This window comes from Heliangelus exortis, chromosome Z (assembly GCF_036169615.1).
Source record: "Heliangelus exortis chromosome Z, bHelExo1.hap1, whole genome shotgun sequence".
In the NCBI taxonomy this organism is placed as follows: domain Eukaryota; kingdom Metazoa; phylum Chordata; class Aves; order Apodiformes; family Trochilidae; genus Heliangelus; species Heliangelus exortis.
Genome location: NC_092454.1, coordinates 42,037,750 through 42,062,711, shown reverse-complemented (window position 1 = coordinate 42,062,711; position 24,962 = coordinate 42,037,750). Strand labels below are relative to the sequence as shown.

Here is a 24,962-nt window from a genome sequence, read left to right as displayed (position 1 = left end):
ACAGTAATGATAAAAATGAAAAATTAATACATACAAATATATAGAAAAAACAATACATTGTTCCTCCCTCCTTTCCCCTAGTAACGTTCACATCCCCACTGAGGCTGCAGGGCAGCCCTGGGAAAGTCCAGGCTGGACTCCTGGAGTCAGCAGCTGGAGGCAGGAACACACAGATTGAGGCTGGCACGGATCAGGACCACAGGAAGATGAACGGATGGAATCCTGCCAGGATGCTGAAGCAAACAGGGACAGGTGATGGCGAAAAGCCAGAGGAAGGGGAAGAAGAAGAAAGAAGATGGGTCTGACCCTCATGATTCCTCAAATTTATAGCAAGTATGACATGTATGGGATGGAATACTCTGGTCAATTTCAGTCATTTATCTTGTCCACTCCTCCGTAAAGGGAGGGTTGCAGGTGTGACCTCTTTACTCCTTTTATCTTTCTGAAGCACAAGATGTTCCTCAGAACTGAGCAGTGGCCTTGGTTCTGCATTCCATTCTCTAGCTGTAACTATAAACATCAAGAGTTATCAGTCCTGGAAGCAGACTAAGCAACTTGCTGTTAATGTCAGCATGTACAGTACTTACAAGAGACTTAACTGAAAGCAAAATTACAAGACAGAAAACTAGCTCCCTCCTGGCCCAAACCAGGACAAACATAAAGGCAACTTAACCACACTTACTATGAATAGCTCGCGTTAGGTCACAGTCTTGAACATCACTTTTAGAAACTGTGTTTTGATGTGGTTTTTTTTAAATTTAATTTTGTTTAACATTGCTTTTACTGTCTCAAGTTTGATTGCATTGCCTTTATCTCATCTTTAATTTTTTGTTTCTCACATATGACCGAGTTGCTGTAATCTAATTGTGAGATAACAAAAAGCAGAGCAACACTTACACCCTTATGGCCAAGCACAACAAAAGCATGAGACTTATGAACTAGCACATGTCATAAATTGTGTGGCTCAAACACTTGGGCTCCCCAATTGATATAAATATATGTATATATTTATATAAATATATACCCACGCATGGTTTCCTTGCAAAAATCAGAGTACTGTGAGCAAAGATGCCAGCTCTCCAAGGTTCTGCTCATGGTGCTGAATTAGGTACAGTTGTCCTGACCAGGAGTCAGCAGTGTAGAAATGTCCAGCAGGGAGGTTGCTGCCACAGACAGCTTGCAGCAGGCCCACAAATGGAACCCTGCCAGAGGGCTCCTCCTTGGAGCAGGATCTCCCCTGGGACTGGGATACTGCTCAAGGTTAAGTCCCTGTGGATGAGAGCTCCCATATTATAGGTGAGTGACTGCACACCTTAGCTCATCACTCAAATAGCCTGATTGTGAAAACCTAGAAGTTCGTAAGTTGGCTGTGCAGTATTATTTGGTCATATTTGAACTTGTGGTTTACTATTGTTTGTTGGAGTGCTAAATAATTTTCGCTAGAATAAATTGCTAGAATAGAACACTTACTCTACAAACAGCTATGCCAAAAAAAATTCATGTGAGAAGCCTACAGCTATGCCTAAAGCTTTTATTCTTCTTAATTCATTTTAAGTAAAATCACTTGCACTTGCTTAACAGGAAACCATCTAACAAACCCCACTTCTAGCTTGAAGAAGCTGCATAGACTCAGTATGCACAGCTGGATCTGGAAAAGATAATCTGTTTACAGCTTTAAAACAACAGGTTTAGGCTCTATAATGGACTTTATCCAAGTAAGTTTAAGCAGCTGTAAAGCAACGGATCATGTCAATGAGATAAATATTTACGTGCGGATCATACAGGAAGAATCCTGAAGAAGGAACTTAAGAAAGAAGATGAATGACAGAGGAGAGCAGCTGCTTTAAATCTGACAGTAACACACATAAAAAAAAACAATGTCAGGAAAAAGGGGAACATGAAAATATGACTGGACATGCTTTTGCACAGAAACATCGTCTTTGTGTACCTCCCTCCTCTCTTCATCATCAAAAAGCTTTAAAAACATTGGGTTTTGTATGTCTTCTAGGGAAGCAAACTGGGATACAACTAGATGAGATCCCAAAAGTCTTTTTCAGCTTTATTTTCTGTCAATCTATAGACCAAGGAAGCCATGCAGAAGACACACAGAGCATCTCCTCACATTGCAAATTCCCATGCTTTACAGTTTAGGAAAAAAAAAAAAAAAATCTCCAGTCTGTCAAAGCCAGCCATAAGCTCATTTTGTATTTTGCACATTCTAGTTTCTAAATCCAGAAAATAAAACTTGGCTGAGCACTTAGTTTGGGTACCAGCCAAACCCTCAGCCTGTAACACCTCTTCATACTACCAAAGTAAAGTACTTTCCATAGCCCAGATCAAGAGAACCACAGACTCTAGATGACAAAGCATCCTCCCTGTTTGGCTAAATAATTGATGCAACACTTCACACTCAATCTGCTCAAATCATTAAACCTTTCCCATTAACGACAATCATCAGAAATAAGCATTCTTAAGATCCTACAGTAAAGCAGAAGCAAATGTTTAGCAAAACAAGTATGAAGAAAGCAATTGTATTTTAGTGTAGATTCTGAATATGCGCATTAGTATGTCCAAATTAAAATATTTATACAACCAGCATAAAAATTTACATGTTCTCTTCAAAGATCTTGTATATAGTATGCCCTCTGTAGAATGGTGGGGAAAAAATTAAAAAAACCCTCATTTATAATGACTCACAGTTTTTTTAAAACACTCATTCCGTGAATACCATCAATTTTTTAAAAAATAATTTTTAGTTAGATTTAGAGGCTTGTTATTTTTTCTGGTACACAAGCCAGGATGTGAGTTAGGCCCTCAACAATACCATCACCACCTCTGTGTGTTCTCATGCATCTGTATCCTCATTCCACGTTAGCTTTTTAGGAAACGTGCCTGGTTTTTGCTCTGCCTTTCCCAATAGGAAAAACAGCTACTTGCTTTCAAATAATTTCTCAAGTAAGGAAAAGAAAGGGGGAGCTTTCCTTTGTTAAATACCAATTTTACAGTGATTGCCTTAAAAAACAATATCCTGTAATCAAAGTTAGGATCTATTAGTTGGCAAGAACTAATTTTTACTCTCATACTTGTGCACCACAACTATTGTGTGACTACCATTGATGAAATGCCCTACTCTAGGTATCTTTCGGTACAAATCTCAGTGGCCAGACTGGGAGGGGAGAAACCAACAAATGCCTCAAGATTGCAGAGGACAGATGGGCCTTCTGGTCCCCTCCTCTCAGGGCATGTTTCATGACTTTTGGGTGGGCCTAGCACTCTGAACTACTGAAACATAAAAACTCAACGCAGGGTGCAGAGGAACTATGAATGGTCATCTGAAGTCAGAGAGAGGAGAGAACTGTGAGACATGTATAACCCTATAGTTCATAAAAGAATCTGAGATACAGTGGATCTTTCATCACTAAGTAATTTAAAAACTGATCTCTACTTCATTCCCTTGGTTGTAAAAAAAATTTTGTTCAACCTAGAAAGAGTAAGAAAGTTTCCTACCACTTCATGTAATAAAATATTACAATACTCCATCACTGTAACATTTTTTCTGAATGCAAGAATCGAGGACAATGTCCTACATCCACTGCTCCAGTAGGCCTCAATCTCGGCAAAAGGATACAGAAAATATGTATCCCTCTTCTGGAAATCTGCACCCTTCCTACCCTGAAGTCAGCAACTGCTACAACTTCCTTTGGAAGAATAACCCAATCTTTATTTCCTGTGACATAGCCACAGACACACTACCTTTTTAGCTGTTACAAGAGAGGACCACCAGCCATCAGGGTCCCAAACAGCCACCATACCACCAACCCCAAGCATCACCAGGGTATGTGTCAATATTTTTAAAATGAGTCCATAAACAAGGCTCCTTAGAACAGCAGAGCCCTTGCATCCTGTCAAAGCTACCTTTTGCTATTAAATGGGCAAGAGGCAGACCTCTTCCAGCACACTGGATGGACAACTTGGTGGATAAAGAACTGGCTTGATGGCCACACCCAAAGAGCGGCTGTCAATGGGTCCATGTCCAAGTGGAGGGCAGTGACAAGTGGAGGGCAGTGACAAGTGGAGTCCCTCAAGGATCAGTCTTGTTTAACATCTTCATCAGCAACATGGACAGTGCCAGTAAGTGCACCCTCAGCAAGTTCACTGGCAACATGAAGCTGTGCAGTGTGGCTGACACACTGGAGGAAGGGATCCCTCCCCTGACAGGCTGGAGAGGTGTGCCCACGCCAACCTCATGAAGTTCAACAAGACCCAAGTGCAAGGTCCTGCATCTCAGCTGGAGTAATCCTGAGCACCAGTACAGGCTGAGCAGTGAGTGGCTTGAGAGCAGCCCTGAGGAAAAGGTACCAGTGGAGGAAAAGTTCAACATGAGCCATCAGTGCACACTTGCAGCCCAGAAAGTCAATTGTATCCTCGGCTGCATCAAAAGGAGCATGGCCAGCAAGTCAAAGGGAGGTGATTCTACCCTTCTTCTCCATTTTCATGATAGTCCACATAGAGTATTGTGTCCAGTTCTGAAGACTCTGTAAGATACGGAGATGCTGGAGTGTGTCCAGAGAAAGGTCACAAGGATAATCAGAGGACTGGAGCACCTCTCCTATGAAGACAGACTGACAGCACTAGGATTATTCAGTGTTGAGAAGAGAAGACTCCAAGGAGACTTTATTGTGGTCTTTCCATTATCTTAAAGGGGCCTACAAGAAAGCTCATGAGAAACACTAGCATCTCATCTAGTGGTAGGACTGGGGAGAATGGGTTAAAACAAGAGTTAGGTAGATTCAGGTTACATGTTAGGAGAAAGCTCTTCAACATGAAAGTAGTGAACACTGGAACAGGCTGTCCAGGGAGGTGGTGAAAGCCTCATCTCTGGAAGTTTTTAAGGCCAGGCTGGACAGGGTTCTGAGCAATCTGGTCTAGTGGGAGGTGCTCATGGCAGGGGGGCTGGACCTAGATGATCTTTAAGGTCTCTTCCAACCCAAAAAATTCCATGATTCTACAATTGTTATGTTGTTTTCCTATGTTACAGACTAGTCCCCACTCTGTGCCTTTATGTGTGAGCAAAACCTGTGGATCATACAAAAAGTAGTTCTTACACCAACATATTTACTGTTCTTCATTAAAAATTAACTTATAAAATTACTCTGCCACTTCAGACATAAAACTTAGGAAGCCAGTTTTCTTAGACTCTTCTTTCTGGAAAGTAAATCACAAACTCTAGGAATGAGAGTCTCACCCCTGTTTAGTTACTCTTCACATATATTTTCTACTGTTTTCCTACATCCTACAGCAGAGGAACATAATCAGAAGGAATCACTCCAACTCCAATTCATAACTAGATCGCAAAAAAGTCAGAAGAAATAAGCATACTGTCTCAGAAGCAACTTGGCTGTCTTCATTGGCAGACAAGGCATATTTCTATGCAGAGGCTCAGAAAAAGCATATTTCCTCCTCTTCTCCCAAAACATCACACACCAATGTCTACTGCAAGGCAGCAGGCTGATGAACAGTTCAGCAAGCAGTGCTGACTCACACCCTCTTTCTTACTCATGTTCTCTCTGTCTCAGATTTATTTTGGAGATCTCATTTTTTTTCCCTACCTCCACATACAGTTTCCTGGAATTGACAGAACCTTATTATGTTTTACCACCTCAGATGAGCATATGCTTTAATTTATCCTAGAGCAGACTGAATTAACACTACTTCAGTGAAATGATTATGGATTTTATACCCAGTGAATGCAGTTCACTTCTATCTAAATAAAAAGGAAAAGAAAAATATGCTATATTGGGTGTTCCACAAAGTTAACAATGTCGCATCAGGAGAGTAAGACACCACTGTATTGCTGTCTGCAATACTTTAAGAAAAACTTAAAAAAAAAAAAAATCCTGTGTGTTGGGAAAAGGTACCTTCTCACTACAATTTCTAACTTTTTTAAAAGAAAAAAAGAATAAATGTTACAAATTCCAGCAACACCTTATGTATCTTGTGTTTGGTGCTGAACTACACATGAAGCTGTTCCAATACAGTGAGAATAAAATGTACATATGGACTATAACTGTTATATAACTGGTTTAAGTAGGTTCTGCTAATCAGCTAGTTAGAACTGTGACAGAAACAAAGAATAAAAATACTGACTTGAAAGCCCTGAGAAGTATTGGAATATTCATTGTTAGGATGACAATCCTCAGGATGTATACAAATCAAGAGCATTAGCAATTCACAGCTTATTAAGATGCTTTTCTTTTTTTCCCTACAGATCAATTAAAAGGGAAGCATAACTACTAACACAAACCAAAGAGGCACTGTTCTGGTATTCAAAATAAAGTTATTTAAACATGTGATGAGTTAAGCAATAACATCTTTCTTCCAACACCAGGGCTCAGCATAAGAGTAATTATATAGCTAAAGTCAAAACTTGATATATGTCACTGTCTCCATATATGCAGGAGATGTAGTCAGCCTTTAACAATCATCCCTGATGAAATGACCTGTCAACTCACCTCTTGAAAGGGGATTCAGGAGCTAGAAACAGGAGAATTGTGGAAAAATCTAACTTTAATCTAACTATATTTTCCACAATTTAAATCATATATTTAGGACTGAGCTCCACATCGCTTTATTAACATTATCTGGACTTATACATACAGCAGTAATTTGTATGAATTGGGATTGCAGAACTGAGCTTTTGAACTTCTGAAATAATTTGTTGGCTCTTTTACAACATGGTCAAAACAATCACCCACATCTGATAAACAACATTTAATTGCCAGCAACTTGGTTTTGTACCGCTCTAGAGCAAAAAGTGACACTGGGCTACAGTTGCTATAAATACTTGAAGTCATTAGTGGAAGCAAAGCAAAACTTGAATGGAAAAAAAATAATGTGAAACTAGCAACAGCAATTAAGTGTCAGGATACTCACAGTAACATGCACATCCAACACAAAAGAAGTGAAAAGAAAGTCTTCCACAAATTGTTAGAGGGAGGATGCTATTTTGATTATAGGGATCAAGAAAATGAGATGCATTAAATCTAACAGAACACTTGCCTATTAAATAAATACTACAGCAAATTAGTCATGTTTCATGAGAAGAAGTAGTTTTTAGAGACATTTGTATGCTTAAAATCAAATGAAAACCATTTTGGGTATCTGACACAGTATCAAGAGGCAGGGCAGCAAGAAACTACCCTCTGCAGCACTCTTCTGGAGTAACATATACACAGGCATCATTAACAGTCAAGTTAATTATTACAAAACAACATCAAAATGTATTTTCTCGGGCAGCTCTTGTCCCCTGAAGAAAAAGAGTAAGTCAAAGAGTCTTAATACACTGCCAAAATCTGATACGTACTATTGGTACTCAGAACGTTTCTGTATATGCTGAGGTAGATCTTCCCCTTAGTAAGAGTGAATATCTTCAATTAAAAACTCAATGTTTAACTACTTATGTTCTACCATGCTGAAAAGAGTAACTATCTTGTCATGCCTTTTAAAAAGCCAGGACACAACATCTTAACAGCAAATAGCAGCTGATCCTCACCAGAACATCCTCAGTAGCTTCATCTGCTTGTCTTGGGAAGCTCAGGGTATTTTTGGACACCATTTTGCTTTAAGTATATTGATCCTTTGTAATGTCCAAGAACAGTGGTTATTCTAATGCTTTTTAGCTGACAGGATTCCTCTTCCCCTCTGTGCCTTGCTGAGGAGATTACTGCACGGGCACATCATGCTTCTTCCACATACATGGCAATGAGCAATATGCTGATGTGCACTGCCATGCATGCTTAGCATAAATAAAAGCCTTCAACAGAGTCTGGGAGGCTGGAACCCAGTGTCTACCTGGAAGACTTCCTCCAAGACAAGATCAAAAGCTGTACTGAAACTACAGTATCAAAGGTCATAGGTTAGAGCTCACAGATGTATCATTAAGTCATCATTTCATGTTCAGTCTTGCATGGCTTTACATGCCAAAACATACTGGATGGCTTTTTGGCCGGTTTTACCATTTAGCAAAGATACACAACATTTTAAGACTGCCACCACCACATCACCAACCATTTGTTAAACACATGATCCAGACACTTTGTGCTATTCCTCCTAATCCTTGCCTGCCATATGCTACTGAAGCACTGGAAGTCCTGCAGTGGTCTACTACTCTTCCTCTCTCAAGAAGAAGCAAAATCACCCTTCAGTATGACAGAGACACTTTCTTCCTGCCTAGCCCAGAAAACAAAACAATATAAGAAACAGTACTTGTAGTTTCTCGATTCAACACCTTGCCTCTGTATGCTGTCAGTATCTTCAGCTACAACTGAAGTAGAAAAAGCTAAGTAGTGTCCCTGTCCATAGGTGACAGCTAAAAACCAGCTCTACCCCTACCTGTTTAAGGAAACATCACTGAATAATGATTCTTAGTATCTACTCGATGTTTCTCCAAATAGATGGTGGTCTTCTACCTCTGTGAAACATTTCCAGGAAAGCTGATCTCCTCCTCTCATGGTATACGCCCACCTGGTTCCAACCAGGCCACTGATCACTCACTTCCTGCCCCCACCAGGGTACAGGGAAGAGAAAATCCACCTAATGACTGGTTAATCAAGACAAAGACAGGGAGATTTTCATTCCCCAACTTCACAGGCAAAAAAACCAAACAACTTAGGAACAAAAGGAAATAATTTGATCTACAAGGAGAAATAGAAAACATGCCCTCCCTTCTTCCCATACTCAAATTACTTCACTGCTGCCTCCTCCTCAGGGCACAGGGGCATAAGGAGTGGGGTTTTAGGGTCAGTTCCCCACATCTGTTTTATCTGTTGCTTTTTCCTCCTCAGCCAGAGGACTCCTCACATTCTTCCCCTGCTCCAATGTGGGGTCCCTCTCACGGGAGAGTCCTTCAGGAACCCCTCCGACATGAGTCCCTCCCACAGGTGCAGTCCCTCAGGCACAGACTGCTCCAGCCTGGGCTGCACACAGGGTCATGGCTGCTTCAGGAGCAGTCACCTCCTCTGGCACGGGGTCCTCCATGGCTGCAGATCCATATCTGCCTCTCTCTGCAGTCCTGCACAGGCTCCTCCTTCATATCTGCCCACCTGTGACACCTTAGGGGCCACAAATCCACATTTACCCCTCCATGCTTCTTCAGGAACTGCTCCACCGTGCTCCCCCATCAGTTGCAGGGGCACAGCTGCCACCTCACCATGGGCTGAAGGGAATCTCTACTCAGGCACCTTTCCCCCTTCCTCTTCACTGACCTTGGTGTCTTTTCTCTGGCATTTCTCTCTCACTTCATCCTCTGCTCTGCAAGTATTTTTCTTATATTTTTGCAGTTTAATTTTTCCTTTCTTGACTATGTTACTCGCAAAGGCACATCCAGCTTCCCATACCGGCTCAGCCTTCTGCAGAGATGGGGCAGGGGCTGCAATCAGAGGAGTTTCCAGCAGCTTCTCACAAGAGCCATCCCTCCCTGCTTCCAAAACACCACTGCACTAACCCATGACATTTCTGAATGTTTATGTCCTTGATAAATCTATTTAGGGCTGCCTTTGGCTCTCTTTTTATATATGCAGATAGCAACTGCAAAGACGCCAGTTTCCAGTAGGAACTGTTTTTATATTAACACTAGCATTCATCCATGTGTATCTATTGTAACTGGGCAAGGATACAGAAAACTCAGCCACTAGTTTTGCTATCTAGAGGTGTCTCTTCAAATAATTTTCTTCATATTTTAATAACACCGTACTTCTCACCACTAAGTTCGATATTTGAGAAGAAAAATATTTTTCATCTTATTCCTTTCCTCTATCACTCGTATCAGCCAACAGTAATACTTCACTTTTCTGCTTACTGACATGCCAAAATCCAGTTTGGATCATTACCCTAGGGAAAATGTTATTTACCATGCTTTTATCAATCTCTTGCACAGACACCCGGTTGCAACAAAAGCATAAATCTCACCAGGTAAAGTGAAATGCTTTGCAGGAGTACTACCTACCCACCTGTACTTAAAAATCACATGATATGGCAGACACAGGCAGCACTTTGCCTTCCATGGGTACCAGCTTTCACCAGAATTTTGGAAACACCCATCCAGCCACAGAACTGGTAACAGCAGAGGATGAAATCCTTATGCTGTGAGGTAAATCAGCTCCCTGAGGTTGCACCTTCCTCTTCAGTGCTACCTACCTGATTATGAGATACTAGCATTTAGCCAGTTATTTGTAAACCTCTATCAGAGAACCCCCGGATTGTTGTTGCAATTCCAAGGGTATGCCTATACTACCCTTTCCATGACCAAGCAATCTCACCAGTAGGGCATTTTCCTTTTATTTAATATCACCAAATTGGGGTGTGCACGTGTTATTGTTGGTTTTGGTTGTCCGGATTTTTCTAATCTGAATTCCTCTTCTCCCTCCTCTTACAGTTGTAGAAGAAATGCTGCTATAGAGAGAAAAGAAGAAACAGTAGCTACCCAGTATTACACATCTGTACAATCAAATAAAGGGGAAGGATCAAAAACTGTATTTTCAATACAAACACCTATAGAAAAGGAGCTGGAGCTCTTAGAAAAACACAGACAGGAAGAAGAGAAGAGGTAACTGAGTAAGAAAAAAGAAGCAGTGGCTTCCACTCAAAATGAGCAGTTATTAGAATTATATGCATGAAAATGAGCTGAGAATGACTTCAGTCTTTAGTTCAAATTGACAGTTTTTCATAGACAATTGAGATTTCACTGCAGGCACATTTTATTTGTATCTGTCATTATACCTTAACTAACAATGAGGCAGAGGCCAGATAAAGATCTGTTCTTCACAGATCAGAAGCTGGGGGGCAGGGAAGGGAGGCTGATGTCATTTTAGGAGGGGTGTGTACCCTTTCCATTTTTAGTAAAGCAAGTTCTAATTTTAGCTTTTATAAACTTCACAGATACATATTTAGCTACATAAGACAACTGTTTTATTTTAGGCATTATTACTGTCTACAGCAGTAGAAGTACTTGTACTTTCATGCATGTCTTATGCATGAAATGCATTTAAAAAAAAAACCTAAAACATCAAACAAAAGTTGCTTCTTAAAAGCCTAATATGACCTTAATTTTTAAGTGTTGGACCACCACCTGTCAGGACAACAATATTTCTTTGTCTTAGGTTATACACAAGTCTTACTTGTGAAATTCAGCTCTGAGGGCATGCACTGGGCTTTGTTCTAGTTAGAAAGCAGTCCAGCAACTACACTGCTACTTCAACAGGATCTGGTAATGGGATGGAATACAGCAATCAAAAGGTTTTGCTTGCAAACATTTGGAATGTGTCCATAACAGAGGGGGCAAGGAGAGGTGATGATAATCAAAGCACTTTTCTGATGGTCCTTTGTATTTAAAATGTGTAATTTCCTAAATCAAAGCAGCATCTGAACACCACAAGAAAATACTGATTGCTGTAGCCTCACATATTATTACTATTCCACAGATGCAACAAAGCAACTGAGTAAGCACAACAGAAGAAAAACAAGGCAAAGTTAATTATCTGCTTGAGTCTCCATGTGTCACAGGAAATAGTGCCCACACTGAATTCATCACACTGGCTGATCAGCACTCACCCTTGCCAACACCACAGTCTGCTTCCCTGAAAAACAATAGCAGACAGGCTACATTTCTAATCTCTTTTCTTGAAAAAAAAAACAAAAAAACCAAACACCTCCAAAAAAACAGAAAACATACAAAAAAACCTCAAAAAACCCACAAAAATCCCCACAAAACAAACAAACACAAAACCCAAAACAAACATGGAACAAAAAAAGCAAAAAAACATAAGCATTGGCCAGCTCTTCAGTTACGGACTGATCATTAATCAGACTCAGTAAGGCGAGAATCAATTTATTCTAAGTCAGGTGCTTCTACAGCCTGTGGGGGAAAAGGAACATCAGCAGCTTAATCTGACACCGAGTTCTTTAAATTAAACAGCAAACTGCACTGCACATGCACGGTAATAAAGACGCAAATTTTCCATCATGAATCAGCCATATTGTGAGAGGAAGACACATGACAACTACCTGGGTTTCTATTTATTGATCTGAATATGCACCTAGTTTACCTAATCACCAGAATGACTGTGAAATAGTCCTGTTCTAGCATTTCAAGCTACTCCAGCATGAATTTGACATGGCATTGCAAAGTATAAGTAATCCTAAAACAGTGAGCAAAGCTATCAAATAGATCAAAGGTAGTAGTAACCATAGTTTCACAGAGAGAAAAGAAAAAACAAAGTAGTGTCAGTGATGGTTTGCCTGTAGGAGAGAAATCTGCTTCCTACCGTTCTAGTGGAAATGGACAGCACTATGAAATGTTCCTATTAGATTTGTTAATCGAAACTGGTGGTTCAACTGTATTTTTAGACCTATAATTTAACATAAGATCTTTGAACTGAGGATTCACTATGTTTCAAACCCCTTACCAGTCTAATAGTTTTTATCAAGTAATCCAGTTGAGGTCAATATAGGCAATACAGTGTAAAAAGATGAGCCCCTGAATATATCAGAGAGCAATAATACCAAAACCTCATAGACAATATGAAGATACAGATATAGAGAGCTTCATAACGAAAAATAAATAAATAAATCAGTTTAACACTCCCTTAGAAAGGAGGTCTTGTCAGCATGTCTTATTTAGAAAGTAGGTTGAAAAAGATCCTCCTGAAGGACTAAGCATAATGACAGCTTACTGACAGTTTTACATAAAGCAAACAAAAATTTAACTTATCTTGCTATGGAAAAAACAAGAAATAAATCATGCAACAAGCAGACACCAGATCAGGACAGATGTTTATGGGACTAACACTGCGTCACACAAACACTGGCTCAGATCCAAACAGACAATTAGGACAGTGCGATCCTAGTAAGACACTTCCTAAACTTCAAACCAATTTACTGTAATTTATTGCGCAGTGAAGTTATAGCTCATGTTAGAGACCTTAAATTGATAAAAATCTCTAAAAGCACAATGTATCATACTTAACATTTAATAAGCACAAAACAGCATCCCATGTAATAAATCATTTAAGTAAAAAATTATATAACCTCAAGTGGTTAAATCAGCAAAGCTAGCAAGATCAGAAGACATGCTCTGTACATGAAGAAAATACCTACAAGTCTAATACTTAAATTACCCGATTTTAAAGAATGGCATCCTAAAATACACACCTTGCAGTGTTCTACAACCTTCAGCATCAGAGCTGATTAAGCACTGACATCAGCAGGGAAGCTTCTGCTCCCTAAAAGCATCGTTCACCACAGCTAAGTGCAGAGGAAAAACAATTATTTCATAGACGCATTGTGAATATAAAACTTTTCCCTCCTCTTCAAGGAAATCCAGCTAAAAGAATTTTTGTGGTTTAAGCATTCGACATACCTGCCAAAGTAATTTTTCACAGATAAAACTCCATAAATTACTACAGGGACTGGTAGGCAGAGATAATATACTTACAGGATTAATTCAGTTTACTTCAGGTATGTAAATACAGTCCTTATAGAAAAGTAAGTGCTGCTTCTTTCACTCTCTTCTTTTTCCACCATACACACACACACAAAAAAAACCCAAAAACAAAAATATACACACACACACACAGGAAAAAAAAAAAAAAAAAAAAAAGACAGGCTGATTGTTTTATATCTCAATATCCATAGGGTTTCATTACTGAATTACCAAGCAGTAACAACAAAAGAATAGAAGTTCACCAGCCAGTAGCTGGCATCATAGGCACTCTCCATCTCCGAATTCAAAAGAAATGTCAGTTAGAGTGGAAGCAGCTACAGTCAAACGCTGGAAGCTGATGCCTCTGCGGGAAGAGGATGCTGGGAGATTTTCCCAATCTGTGCTGCAGCCTAGTTCTAATCCATCACTCCTAACTGCAAGAAGAAAATGGAGACATAAGGAATGCAAAGTGAGTTATACTTAGGGGCTAAAAGGGAGTTCTCTCTGCATTTCCTGATTAAAATAAGGCACTAGAATTAAAGTCAGGTAGAAAAGGAAAAATATACTAATGCAACTACAGGGGGGGAAAATAAATAAATAAATAAACAAATAAATAAATAAATTAAAGAATTGATAGCAAACAGCACTGAAGAAAAGTAGCTAACTCATGTTTGATTTTCACTATTTGACAGAAGTCAAACAAATCCACGTTTTTTTATTAATTTTGACATTTTTTTCACAAAAATCCAAATTTTTAGCTAGCACAGAGTGGCAGCTCATAAACAGTTACTGTCCTGAGTATCAACAACAGTAGTAGAATGTAAGACTCAGAATCAAAAGAGCTGCAACAGATAATTTCATCCCCTTGGTCTGCTCTTTCCAAATGATATATGGGAACACTGAGCATACAGGACTCAGGAAGCAGAAAATTAAACTATGTCCTCTACCAATATGTTCAAAAAGTATTCTTTAAAGCTGTTTAGCTCCTGGGCTAAAAACACCTATTCCTAGCTACATTTACTGCCATAAACTGAGATTTACTCACAATAATGACTCAAAGAAAGCCTTTTTTAAAAAAGTGCAGGAAACTATAGTGCATATAGGCATTTCAGATGGGTGCTAAATTGTACAGGCAGTAATACTTCTGGCCAATCTACTTAAAATAATTTACTCCTGAAAATACAAGTAAGGATGCAACCTTCCTTACTAGGAAAGAGTGGCACAGTATCTCCTAGAACACCTTAGGAAACAAAGGCTATGATCACGTAAAACAGGCTTTGCAGAAAAAAGATGAGATGCACAGCTGTATTTTACAGGCAAAAGCACCTTTAAAATCAGGATGTTTCTACCTTTTCCCTGAAGTTGTGCCTGATATTGTTAAAGACCATGGACATCAGAGATACCAGATTTCTCCATTATGTGACTTGGAAATAGTGCTTATGTGTATTTTCACTTCTCATATTAACATCATTTGGCGCAGGGACAGTCAACATGCCAGGATTTTTCTCATCTTGACTGCATATAAAACAAACCAGCTTGGAATCAAGGTCGAGCAGTCACAAATAATCAGCTCCATTCACACAAAAAGAAATACAGTGTTCTGTCTTCAACTCAGAGTACGTTGCAGACAATCAGTGCTTGAGGCCCCAGAAAGTATTTGCCAGTAGAAGCTGAGAAAGTCAGGAGCACATTTCCACAAAACTAACAAAAGCAAGCTTTCTGTCTGTAAGTATCAACACACGTTCAGTCCTTGGACTGTCTTAGAAAAATCCACTAATGTACACTCAAGATTTTTTCCAAAATGCTCTGACAGTTTTCAATTATCTGGAAGGAAATAGAAAAAACCCCAAACAAACCAACAAAAAACCTGATATTATTAAATACCAAGAACTTTTTGTTGGTGTGATAGTTTAAAATAAAGAATGTGGCAAATTGGGTTTTCAATCCTTGTTCCACAAAAGCAATCCTCCTACTCAGTACGCAAGCAATTTATAGCCTACAAGTTTTTGGTTTGTTTTTTTTTAAATCTCTACTAGAGCTCACCTTTTCATTTTCTTAACTAAAATACTAATGACTTGGAGACTGTACCACCAGGCCGAAACATTAAGAATCTGTATCTCTTTCAATCTCTGAAGTTATTTAGAGAAGGCAATTCTTAATTTGCACAACTGGAAGCTGCATTATGCAATCTTTATTAAAGCGCAGGATAAACATTAACTTTCTGACATAATATAGAAAGAAAACAGAGCTGTGATCAGTAGATCATGCAGAGCAGAACAAAACTGAGCTTCCTACATGCTAATTCAAACTGCTCCCCAAGTCTCCAGGAACCCCACCCCAAAACACAATGTGAGTTTACTGCCACAGTATTAATTTATTTTTCATGGAAGAGCAAGCCACAAGCAGCAACCCAAATATTTAAGCTCAAGTAGGACAAACTTCTTAGGTGAACACCGTATTGCACAAAAATAGCCTGTGGTATTTTCCTGTGCACCAGCATTTCAGTGAAGGCTTCCAGTTCTGTGCGGAATGTCCCTTCTCTGTTTCTTTAGTGTTCCGGGGTTTTTTATTCCCTCACCTCCTGCTTTTTTCCCCCCTCCTTGTCTTCTAAGAAGCTATGCACACAGGTGGAATTGCACATTTCAAAGTCAACAGAAGATCCAAATTTTAAATCTTGCACAATGTGGCCTGAAGACTTCTACTCAAATAAAAACACACATAGAAATCTTTACACTAGAGGCAAAGGATGCAGTTGCAATAAATACAGAAGAGTTAGGAATGACATAATTATTGCCCACCCAGAACCCCTCAAACTTGGAAAATTTCTAAGCCATGAACAGTTTGGGGTAGAGAAGTATCAGTGAGATTAGGCTGCTGTCACAAATCTTGAGACTGACAATATCAAGTAGCTACTGTGTTATATTTATGTAGTTTGTAAATGTTATTTAGTGAATACAAAAAAAAAAAAACCAAAACAAAACCCAAAAAACAAACAAACAAAAAAACTTTTACTGGCTTTTTTTCCCTTTGGCCTATGGGACCAAACTTATGAAAATAACACTTATATTGCTTAAATTGTCACAGCTGTCTCACTATCTTCAAACAATGTCTGAATGAGTTGAGTTCAAATTTACAGAGACATGAACTGTTCTTAAGAAGTCTTCAGGTCCCTAAACTCAAATTTTAATTTAGGGCCACTTCTTCAGCTGCTCATCGTAAGTGATTGTCAAAACACACATGTGCAGGTGTAACAGAAATCTTAACTGCACTTCTAAGATTACAAGGATAACCTGCTCTAACTTCCTTAAACACTTCTGGCCCTTAATCTATCACCCCAGTAATTCCACACAGAGCTGCTTTGGTAGGATCAAGGATTAACAGTATCCAGCTTCGGGTAGGAAAAGTAAAAGAGGAATGGTAATACAGCAATGAAATATGCCTCTTTCTGCTGAAACTAATAGAGAAAATCCTACTAATTCTATTATTAATCAAAAAGAATAATCTGTTTGCCTTTCTACAGAACGCCATCTCCCACCTTTTCACTACTTCATCTTTCAAATGTGTTTAATTGAGACCTCACTATCTTTCCACTGTGGCCATCACATCACACCTTTTCACTACTTCATCTTTCAAATGTGTTTAATTGAGACCTCACTATCTTTCCACTGTGGCCATCAATTGCGGTCTGGTGTCAGAAATTCCTAGACAAATATCACAATATGAAGACTTCCTGGCATACGAGCAGCTTGCAGCAGCCACACAGATTACTATGTTTCTTCCCAAAGGCAACTACAAAGCACCTTCTTTAAACATGGACTCACAGAATTGTTCAGCTTGGAAAAGACCTGTTAAGATCATCCAGTCCACACGGTAGCTGGGCAGCTGACATAAAAGTTACTCTGAACATTCTTATTTACTGGCATAAGCATAATGGTAACTTCTGTCACATATAGGTGACATTTTAAGAAACAGTAACTAGAATGAGATAGGAGGAAATCCAAATACAATTAAGATTTCATGCAAGTTCCTAACAAATTGAGAAATACATACAGAAATCAAAATAGCAGCAACAAGAGCAGTACATTTTAGGCATAATATTGCAGTGGTTAAAATTTGTCAGAACTCAAACCTCTCTTAATCGTGTAAAACCAAAGAAGAGATATTTTATAAAATCATACTCTGGCAACAAAAAACACAGATCCCTCCGTTCTACCATAAGTATTTCTAAGTAATGTGTCCAAAAATTAAAGTAGCAGAAATATGTAGGGGGAAAAAAAGTCTTAAGCAGTTGATAATCACCTTGTTCAACACTGAAATTAAAGTTTTACCGTGGTAAGATTCAGGTACTAGATTTTTTACCAAGCATTTTTATCAAGACCTAAGTAAAAGAACAACATACATAAGTCTGTTCCATCCGTATATGTTTTTGAACCTGTAGATGCCTGGCAGCTAACACAGTTACCTAGTGAAATAGATCCACCCAAAACTTAAAATAAGCACACACTCCAGTAGAAACGTGGACAAATAGTTGGTAAAAAGTAGTTTACCACAACAAAACTTCTTTCCACAGGTTTGAATTTCCAAAAGAAGAAGAACCATTTATGTCCCATTACTCAGGTTCTTTTTCAATAGAATAGGCCAATCTGAAACCAGTTACACAACCATGTAATGACAAATGTACTTTCACATATATCCCACTTATTTCCTTTGTAAGGGTGAAGATACTATATCAAGAGTTATCGCCAAGCCAGGACTTTGAAAACTCAGTAACTCTTTTTGAAAGAAAAGATACTGCATGAAATCCTACAGCTTGCTATAAGCAAAATGGCAGACTAAGCTTCTGTAGCAGCCTTTCCTTGGCTTTAAGACCAGTGAGTTAAGAACTGCATTTACAAGTAGAACTTCATTTAACAGTCCCTTCACTTTTCCCCAAAGCAAGTACTTTGGACAAAATCTGGTCTGGAGCTGCTGTGTATACCTACAGTAGCCTACACAAGTAGAAGATCACAAAAGAGTTTGGATAAAGAATCTAATCCATTTAGACAATCGGAGCAAAGACTGATTTCCTCCTGGACCTGTCCTCAGATACGACAGCCAGCACTAGAGATTTAGAGAAGGGTGTTATCCTATTAAGATAACGCATCGCTCTTTCAACATTTAACCTGCAGAACCTGGTATCTACAGTTTAGTAGTAGCATTTAGTGAACAAAGCCAGTGAAATCCAAGATTAGAAAAACTATTTTCTAGCATTAACTGGAACAATGCGTGGAACAGTGTTACTCCACATATTTCACACAAAGAATTAGAGTGGTGCACAAAATACTATGAATACACGGTTCCCACACACCCTTTGCAAATTCTCTAAACCAGCAAGTTGATAAGACAGAACCTGAACCAGCTCTGATCTCCTAAGTAAAGAGTGACTCTCTTTCTAAAAAAAAAAAAAATTAAAAAAAAAAAAATCCACTTCAGTTAAATTCAATTGGGTATAACCAAATTGCAATAAGCCAGTCAAACCAATGCCAGGTATATAATCAGAACTATAACAATACCACTTTCTCATCTGAAAGAGAGGATAAAACATTGATACAAAGGAAAATTTCAAAATTAACATTATCAAAAGCAACATCAAATATACAGCTTCCCAAAAGGTTGAATATCTGGTAATTCATTGTTTCAATGTAGTAATCTTTCCAAATCTCTACTACTGTATTCCTAAAGGAAAAACTTAGCATAATATCTAGACAGGACAAGGTCAAGAATAACTAAGGTATCAGTATGCTAGGGAAAGGCTTCCCCACTGGCAAATTACCAGCATAATTTGAAAACTACATTCAGAATGTTCCAGGAAAGGCAAGATTGAAGACCATCATTAAAAGTCCCATGGTTTTATTCAGTTTCCTAGGCACTTTTTAAAAATAACTGTACTTTATGAAATTAACACCAAGTGAAGAATCCAGTGAAGATAAAACAGAATTAGCACTTTTCCATAAAATTTCCATAACTGCAGAGTAGCTGATTGTCTAAACACAGATAAAGTTCTTCCCTTACTACTCAAATACTCAAATTGAACTACTTCTCCAAAAATCACATTTTCAAAGGGAACCATGCACACAGTTATACCAACTGTTCACCCACCCACATGTTCCCATGTTCTTCATATTTGACCTAATGGCCAGTTTCAACCAGCCAAATTTGAGAGAGAAGCAGTTGACTTGAGTCAGTTAAAAATCAATATCTAGATATTGGAGAAATACCTGAATGAATATTTACTGAGGAAAAGGCCACAGTATAATACTTCAATTTCCATTTTGTTGGTCTGATGAAAAATGAAGCTACTTAGAATCACAGAGTTGTACTGGTTGGAAATGACCTTTAAAATCATGAAGTCCAACCCTTCACCTTGTACTGCCAAGTCCACCACTAAATCATGACCCTGAGCAACACATCTACATGTCTTTCAAATACTTCCAGGAACTGCAACTCCACCACTTCCCTGGGCAGCCTGTACCAAAGCTTGGCAAACTTTTCAGTAGAAAAGTTTTCCCTAATATCCAATCTAAACCTCACTGGCACAACTTGTTAGCCAGAGAGGAGGAGCAGCTGGGGGAAAGAAGAGGTAATTAGGTCATGAAGACATATGCAGGGAAAGCTTGAGTCATCTGGTGCAGGAAGGTGTAAGTTCGTAAGACAATAATCTCTATAAAATAAAGCTCAGTTAGTTCAGCAGTCATGGGACACTCTTCTAACAGCTACTGGGCACACCAACAACCCCAGAAAAAAATACCAACTACTAAAAACTTACTGTAGACATTAATAAAAGCATATAAATATAACAAGATGATGACAGTATGAGTTATCAATGCTTTTGAGAATCTTGCAAAGCTTTCTCAGTAAAAAATTTCCTTCTCTGCTAACTAGGATGGCTAAGAATTTACAGTTCTTTTATAAAGTTCACTAACCAAAGGCTACATATGCTCCCTACCTGAAAAATACTTCAAGGCCAGTAACATTGTGAGAAAGTAACATCACAACTTTTTATAGCCCTCCATGACACAGATCTACTCCAAATACCATTTTCCATTCAAAGTACAACAGTATAACTGAAAAATCGTAATAGCTTGGAGGAGCAGTGCTGTTCATGTTTATATCTGTAGAATCTTCTCCCAACTGACTGCAAACAGCTAATTCAAATTAGACAAGATATAGATCAAATCCACTGAAATGGAGCTCCAAACTTTTCTTCCAAAAAGGAAGAATCGCAACCATTTTCATAGCAATTTCTGTTGTCTTATATTGATGATAAAAGATGAAATGATAGTAGAAAATTCAGAAAAAAACACAGAAAACTAGAAACACTTTTTCTTTGAATACTACTAGTGCCTTTATTCATACTGTAAGTCAGTATAAAAGTGTGAGTCCTCAAATATATACACAAAACTTGAAAGAAGAGTATGATGCTGAGAATAAAGTAACATCAGCCTAACTTCTACACTGCCGTGTCTCTGTGAGCACAGAAGATAGCCTCAGGAAGAATAAACCAAAGCTCTACGTGCCAGTAATAAACATTCATGCCCAGCTCACATATCAGTAGAAACAACAAAACAACAGTCTCACAGAAGGAATGAGTGTTTGAAAAATACTCTCAAAGTAAATATTGCAGTCACTTTCTTTCCTCTTCTGAGGGAAGCAAGAGCAAGAAAGAAGTTATCTGATCATAGACCAACTGCTTTAGGAGTCAAAGGAAGAAAAAGTAATCATAATACAAATGTAATACCATAAATAAAATAAATAATAAAATAATATAATCCACAGCCATGGGAACTTTGGTAACTAAATTCAGTTCAAAGCTACTGCTCCTTCATCTAGAAGTGTTTAGTAATCTGAAGATATCACTAAAGTCTCCTTCTAACGTGCTTTATCGCACAAAAAAAAAACCAAAAAACAAAAACCCCTGAACACTAAAACTACTTATGAACAGCAACATCTGTTTCCATCACAGTTTAAGGAAGGTGTTGCTTCAGCATGGAATTCAATGCCAACAATTACTACATTGCATGTCATTAGGGAATAACATCTGTGTAACATACCATATTAAGTACAGCAATTTCCACTTGAAAATCTTGCATAGATGGTCCTGAACAATCTGTGATCCCCAGTTTTCCCAGTATTGCTTTTTCCACCATGAAGAAATGTCTAGAGCTGTCAGTAAATCACTAAAATTACTAAATTCCCTTTTTAAAATTCTTTTTGACAGAAAAAAATTTTTTAGAAACTTTTTATAATTCTTTTATTTCTTTCATTCTTTTAAATTTATTTTGACAAATACTTCATCAGATTCATCAACGTAATTACACTTTCATTTCCCAACTCCTGGGGGTCTTAACTGTTCTGGAAAACATTCATGTACTCAGTGCCTATAAAATGATGCTTCCCTGAAATGGTTTGTATGCAGTATTTCATTGCTGTGTAATAAGTTTTGATAAAAATATACACATTTTTTAAAAAATCTACTTACACAGGGATGTTTTCAAAGGCATCTTCAAAATTTTCCTGCAAAAGAGAAAGAAAAAAAACTTTCAATCAAACATATATGTGTTTCTGAACTCTTTCTGTAACAGAGCAGAAAGTTACCATTACTAGATAACACTTAATTATGGGGAAGTATTAAGTATTAATAAGACTTAATTAATATACAGTAATAATCAGAATATTCGCAGTCTTACGGCTTTTTGTTATGCTTTCAGTACAAATAATTACCCAAACAGATACGTTTCCTATGGGCCTACTATATAAGACTACAAATAAATGAAATGAAGGACCTCTTCTTGTTCAGACTTCCAAAGTTCCATGTAACACAGACCTATGCCCCAGGATCTGCACAGCACATCTGATGTACACCAGATTCACTAGCTGGCTTGTATATCCACATATTAAGGAAAAAACCAAAATATTAATTGTTCTAAGGATACAGCTGATAAGTAGGTTGGCCAGAGTACACGCAGTAAGTCTAGGATGCATTACAGACAGAGTGCATACACATCCAGTTCATACATCATGAGCCCACTACATGAACAGCTTGGTACAGACATCCAGAAGATGTCTACACAAAGATTCAAAACTATTTCCGACTAGGTTCACACATCTAATTAAAATAAAGGAAGCAAAGTAGAAATGGTCAGAACGGTTCAGCTCAAGGGTCATCTGTTTCTCTATCCAGTTTCCAAAATGGGTTTGTATAAGCATGTAGCAGAGAGAACAGGGCAAACATCCCTCCATCCTACATCCTACATCCTACATCCTTCTCTCCACTCCACTCCATATCCAGTCTCTTGCAACTCAGAAAATTCTAGGCCTTAATGGGGTATTTTCAGGACATCTCTGCTCCAAGTATCAATCCAGTCTCCCCTTCATGCCATGTAGGCTTCTCATGACTTTAGTAAGGAATTTCACAAGCCTGCCACCCATTTCATTTGAAACAATTTCTAGTTGAGCCTGGCTCCTACTAACTTTGTTTAAGTCCCTAAGTTTTGAATTAAAAGACAGTGTAGAATCAATTCCTACTTGCTCTTTCTTTGACATAATTTTAAAAACCTCTTATCTCGTTCAAATAATCTCTTTTCCACGCCAAAAATTTGCTACCTTACTCAGTCACTGCTCAAACAGAAACCATTTCCTATTTGTTATCACCTTTTCTGCTCTTTCCATCAGCAGAAGTGGAAGCACGATAGAACAGATTGTTCCAATTTTTAATGCATCCCAGCAATAACACTGACTTGCTGTGTAAAGGCATAATAAGATAATAAAAATCCCAAACAGCATTCTCATCTCTCATGTAACCACTAACAACAAAAACTACAGTGCTTGCATCTAGCTGTCAAAAAATGTTTTCAGACCAAAACCCACAAAAATAAAAGAAACAACTTAAGTACCTTGCTAAAACATCAACTGCAGTTTCAAGGCAGTCCACTCAATGATGTGGAGGATGAGTGTTTTAAGTGTTTGCCTTAAACATGGTAAGATGAGACTGAAGCCTACATTCACTAATACTTCAGAAGACAGACCTATGCTTCATGAAATTTGAATTTGCATTTCTGAGAAAAAAATGCAGTTGACAAATATTCAGACATTGTAATGACGCATTAAGTACTGTTTTGTTTGCCACAGGACAAATTAAGCAATGTATTATATGACTGTGATCCACCACCCAGAAAATGTTACTTATTTGAGGAGAAATCTCCTTTCAGAACTAAAAACAAGCAGAAGGCTTCTGTCATCCTTCACAGATAGAATATGCTACCAAGTCAGTTTTCAGCTACTGAGATTGCATGTTCTTTATTGCCTGCAGCTACCACTGACAAGGAGTAACATTAACATATCTAAAGAAATGTTACTACCAAATGCTTTCTTTCAAGATAAGTTTACCAGCTGATTATACTAAAGTAGGTAGAACAAGAGCTACTGTGAAGACTACAGTAGTTAACTTAGAAGCAGCCAATAAATCAAGCCTGATCTGAAGAGAGCGGAGCAGCTACAGAAAGCTGAACAGAAACCAAAAGGAACAAGCATCCTGAATAGAAACCCTGAATCTATGTGCCACCCCACACACTGATAGAAGTCATCATTATCCTAATTAAAAAGTGCTTCTCTGAACAGAAGCTTGAGCCACATCGAGACACAAGAGGATAATTTTTTTAAAAATGAACAAAACACACTGGCAGCTTTTTGAGCACATCTCCATTTTTCCTATGAAGCAAACCAGACAAGCTGAACTCCAGCTACTGTTAACTGTCAAAAACTTCTGAAGAACAGCAGCAACCACAAGTTTAAGCCAAAATGTAAAAATGTCTGTGATGTGAACCTTTTGCCTGCTCTTCTGAACCTGAGAACAGCAGCTACATACAAGAAGGAAGCTAGAGATATCGTAAAACCATGTAATACCATGTTGGAAGGGATCTCAAGGATCATCTGGTCCAACCTTTCTTGGCAGAAGTGCCACCTGGACAAGACAGTCTTAAATCCTAAGTGTCCAGTGTTGAGGAATCTTCCACATCCCTATGGATATTATTCCAAGGGTTGATTGTACTCACTGACTGACTCCTTTTCTCAAGGCAGAACAAACCCAGCTCTCAGCCTTTCCTCATTTGAGAGGCTTCCCAGTCCTGTCATCATCTTTGTGGCCCTTCTCGAAACCATCCCCACACCTTTTTTGCGTAGCAGAGACCAGAACTGAACACAATGTTCCAGGTGTGGTCTGACAAGCAAACAGTAGAGTGGGTTAATGACTTCTTTATCTCTGCTAGTGATGCCCTTGATGGCACAAGCAGCATTCCATTCATCACTGCCTTCATCCCTGCTGCAGCAGCGCACTGCTCACTCACACTGCACTTCTTGTCCATCAGGACCCACAGGTCCCTCTCCACAGAGATGATTTTCACTCTGTCTATCTAAGGGTCTCCTTTGCCTGGTTCCTGCTGAATTTTGT

At 38.5% G+C, this 24,962-nt stretch overlaps 1 protein-coding gene across 6 annotated transcripts in view; it reads right to left on the bottom strand.

The window, feature by feature from the left end:
* Positions 1 to 24,962, bottom strand: part of TTC39B (tetratricopeptide repeat domain 39B) — a 78,707-nt gene that overhangs the window by 34,957 nt on the left and 18,788 nt on the right. For 2 of the 6 annotated variants that reach the window (XM_071731822.1, XM_071731824.1), the window contains exon 2: positions 21,996 to 22,030. In XM_071731822.1, coding sequence (XP_071587923.1) covers positions 21,996 to 22,030 — 35 coding nt within the window. Of the gene's footprint in view, positions 1 to 9,263; positions 9,390 to 13,489; positions 13,509 to 21,991; positions 22,033 to 24,962 lie in introns of those variants that run through there. The other 4 variants (XM_071731823.1, XM_071731825.1, XM_071731827.1 and 1 more) reach the window with 4 other exon arrangements.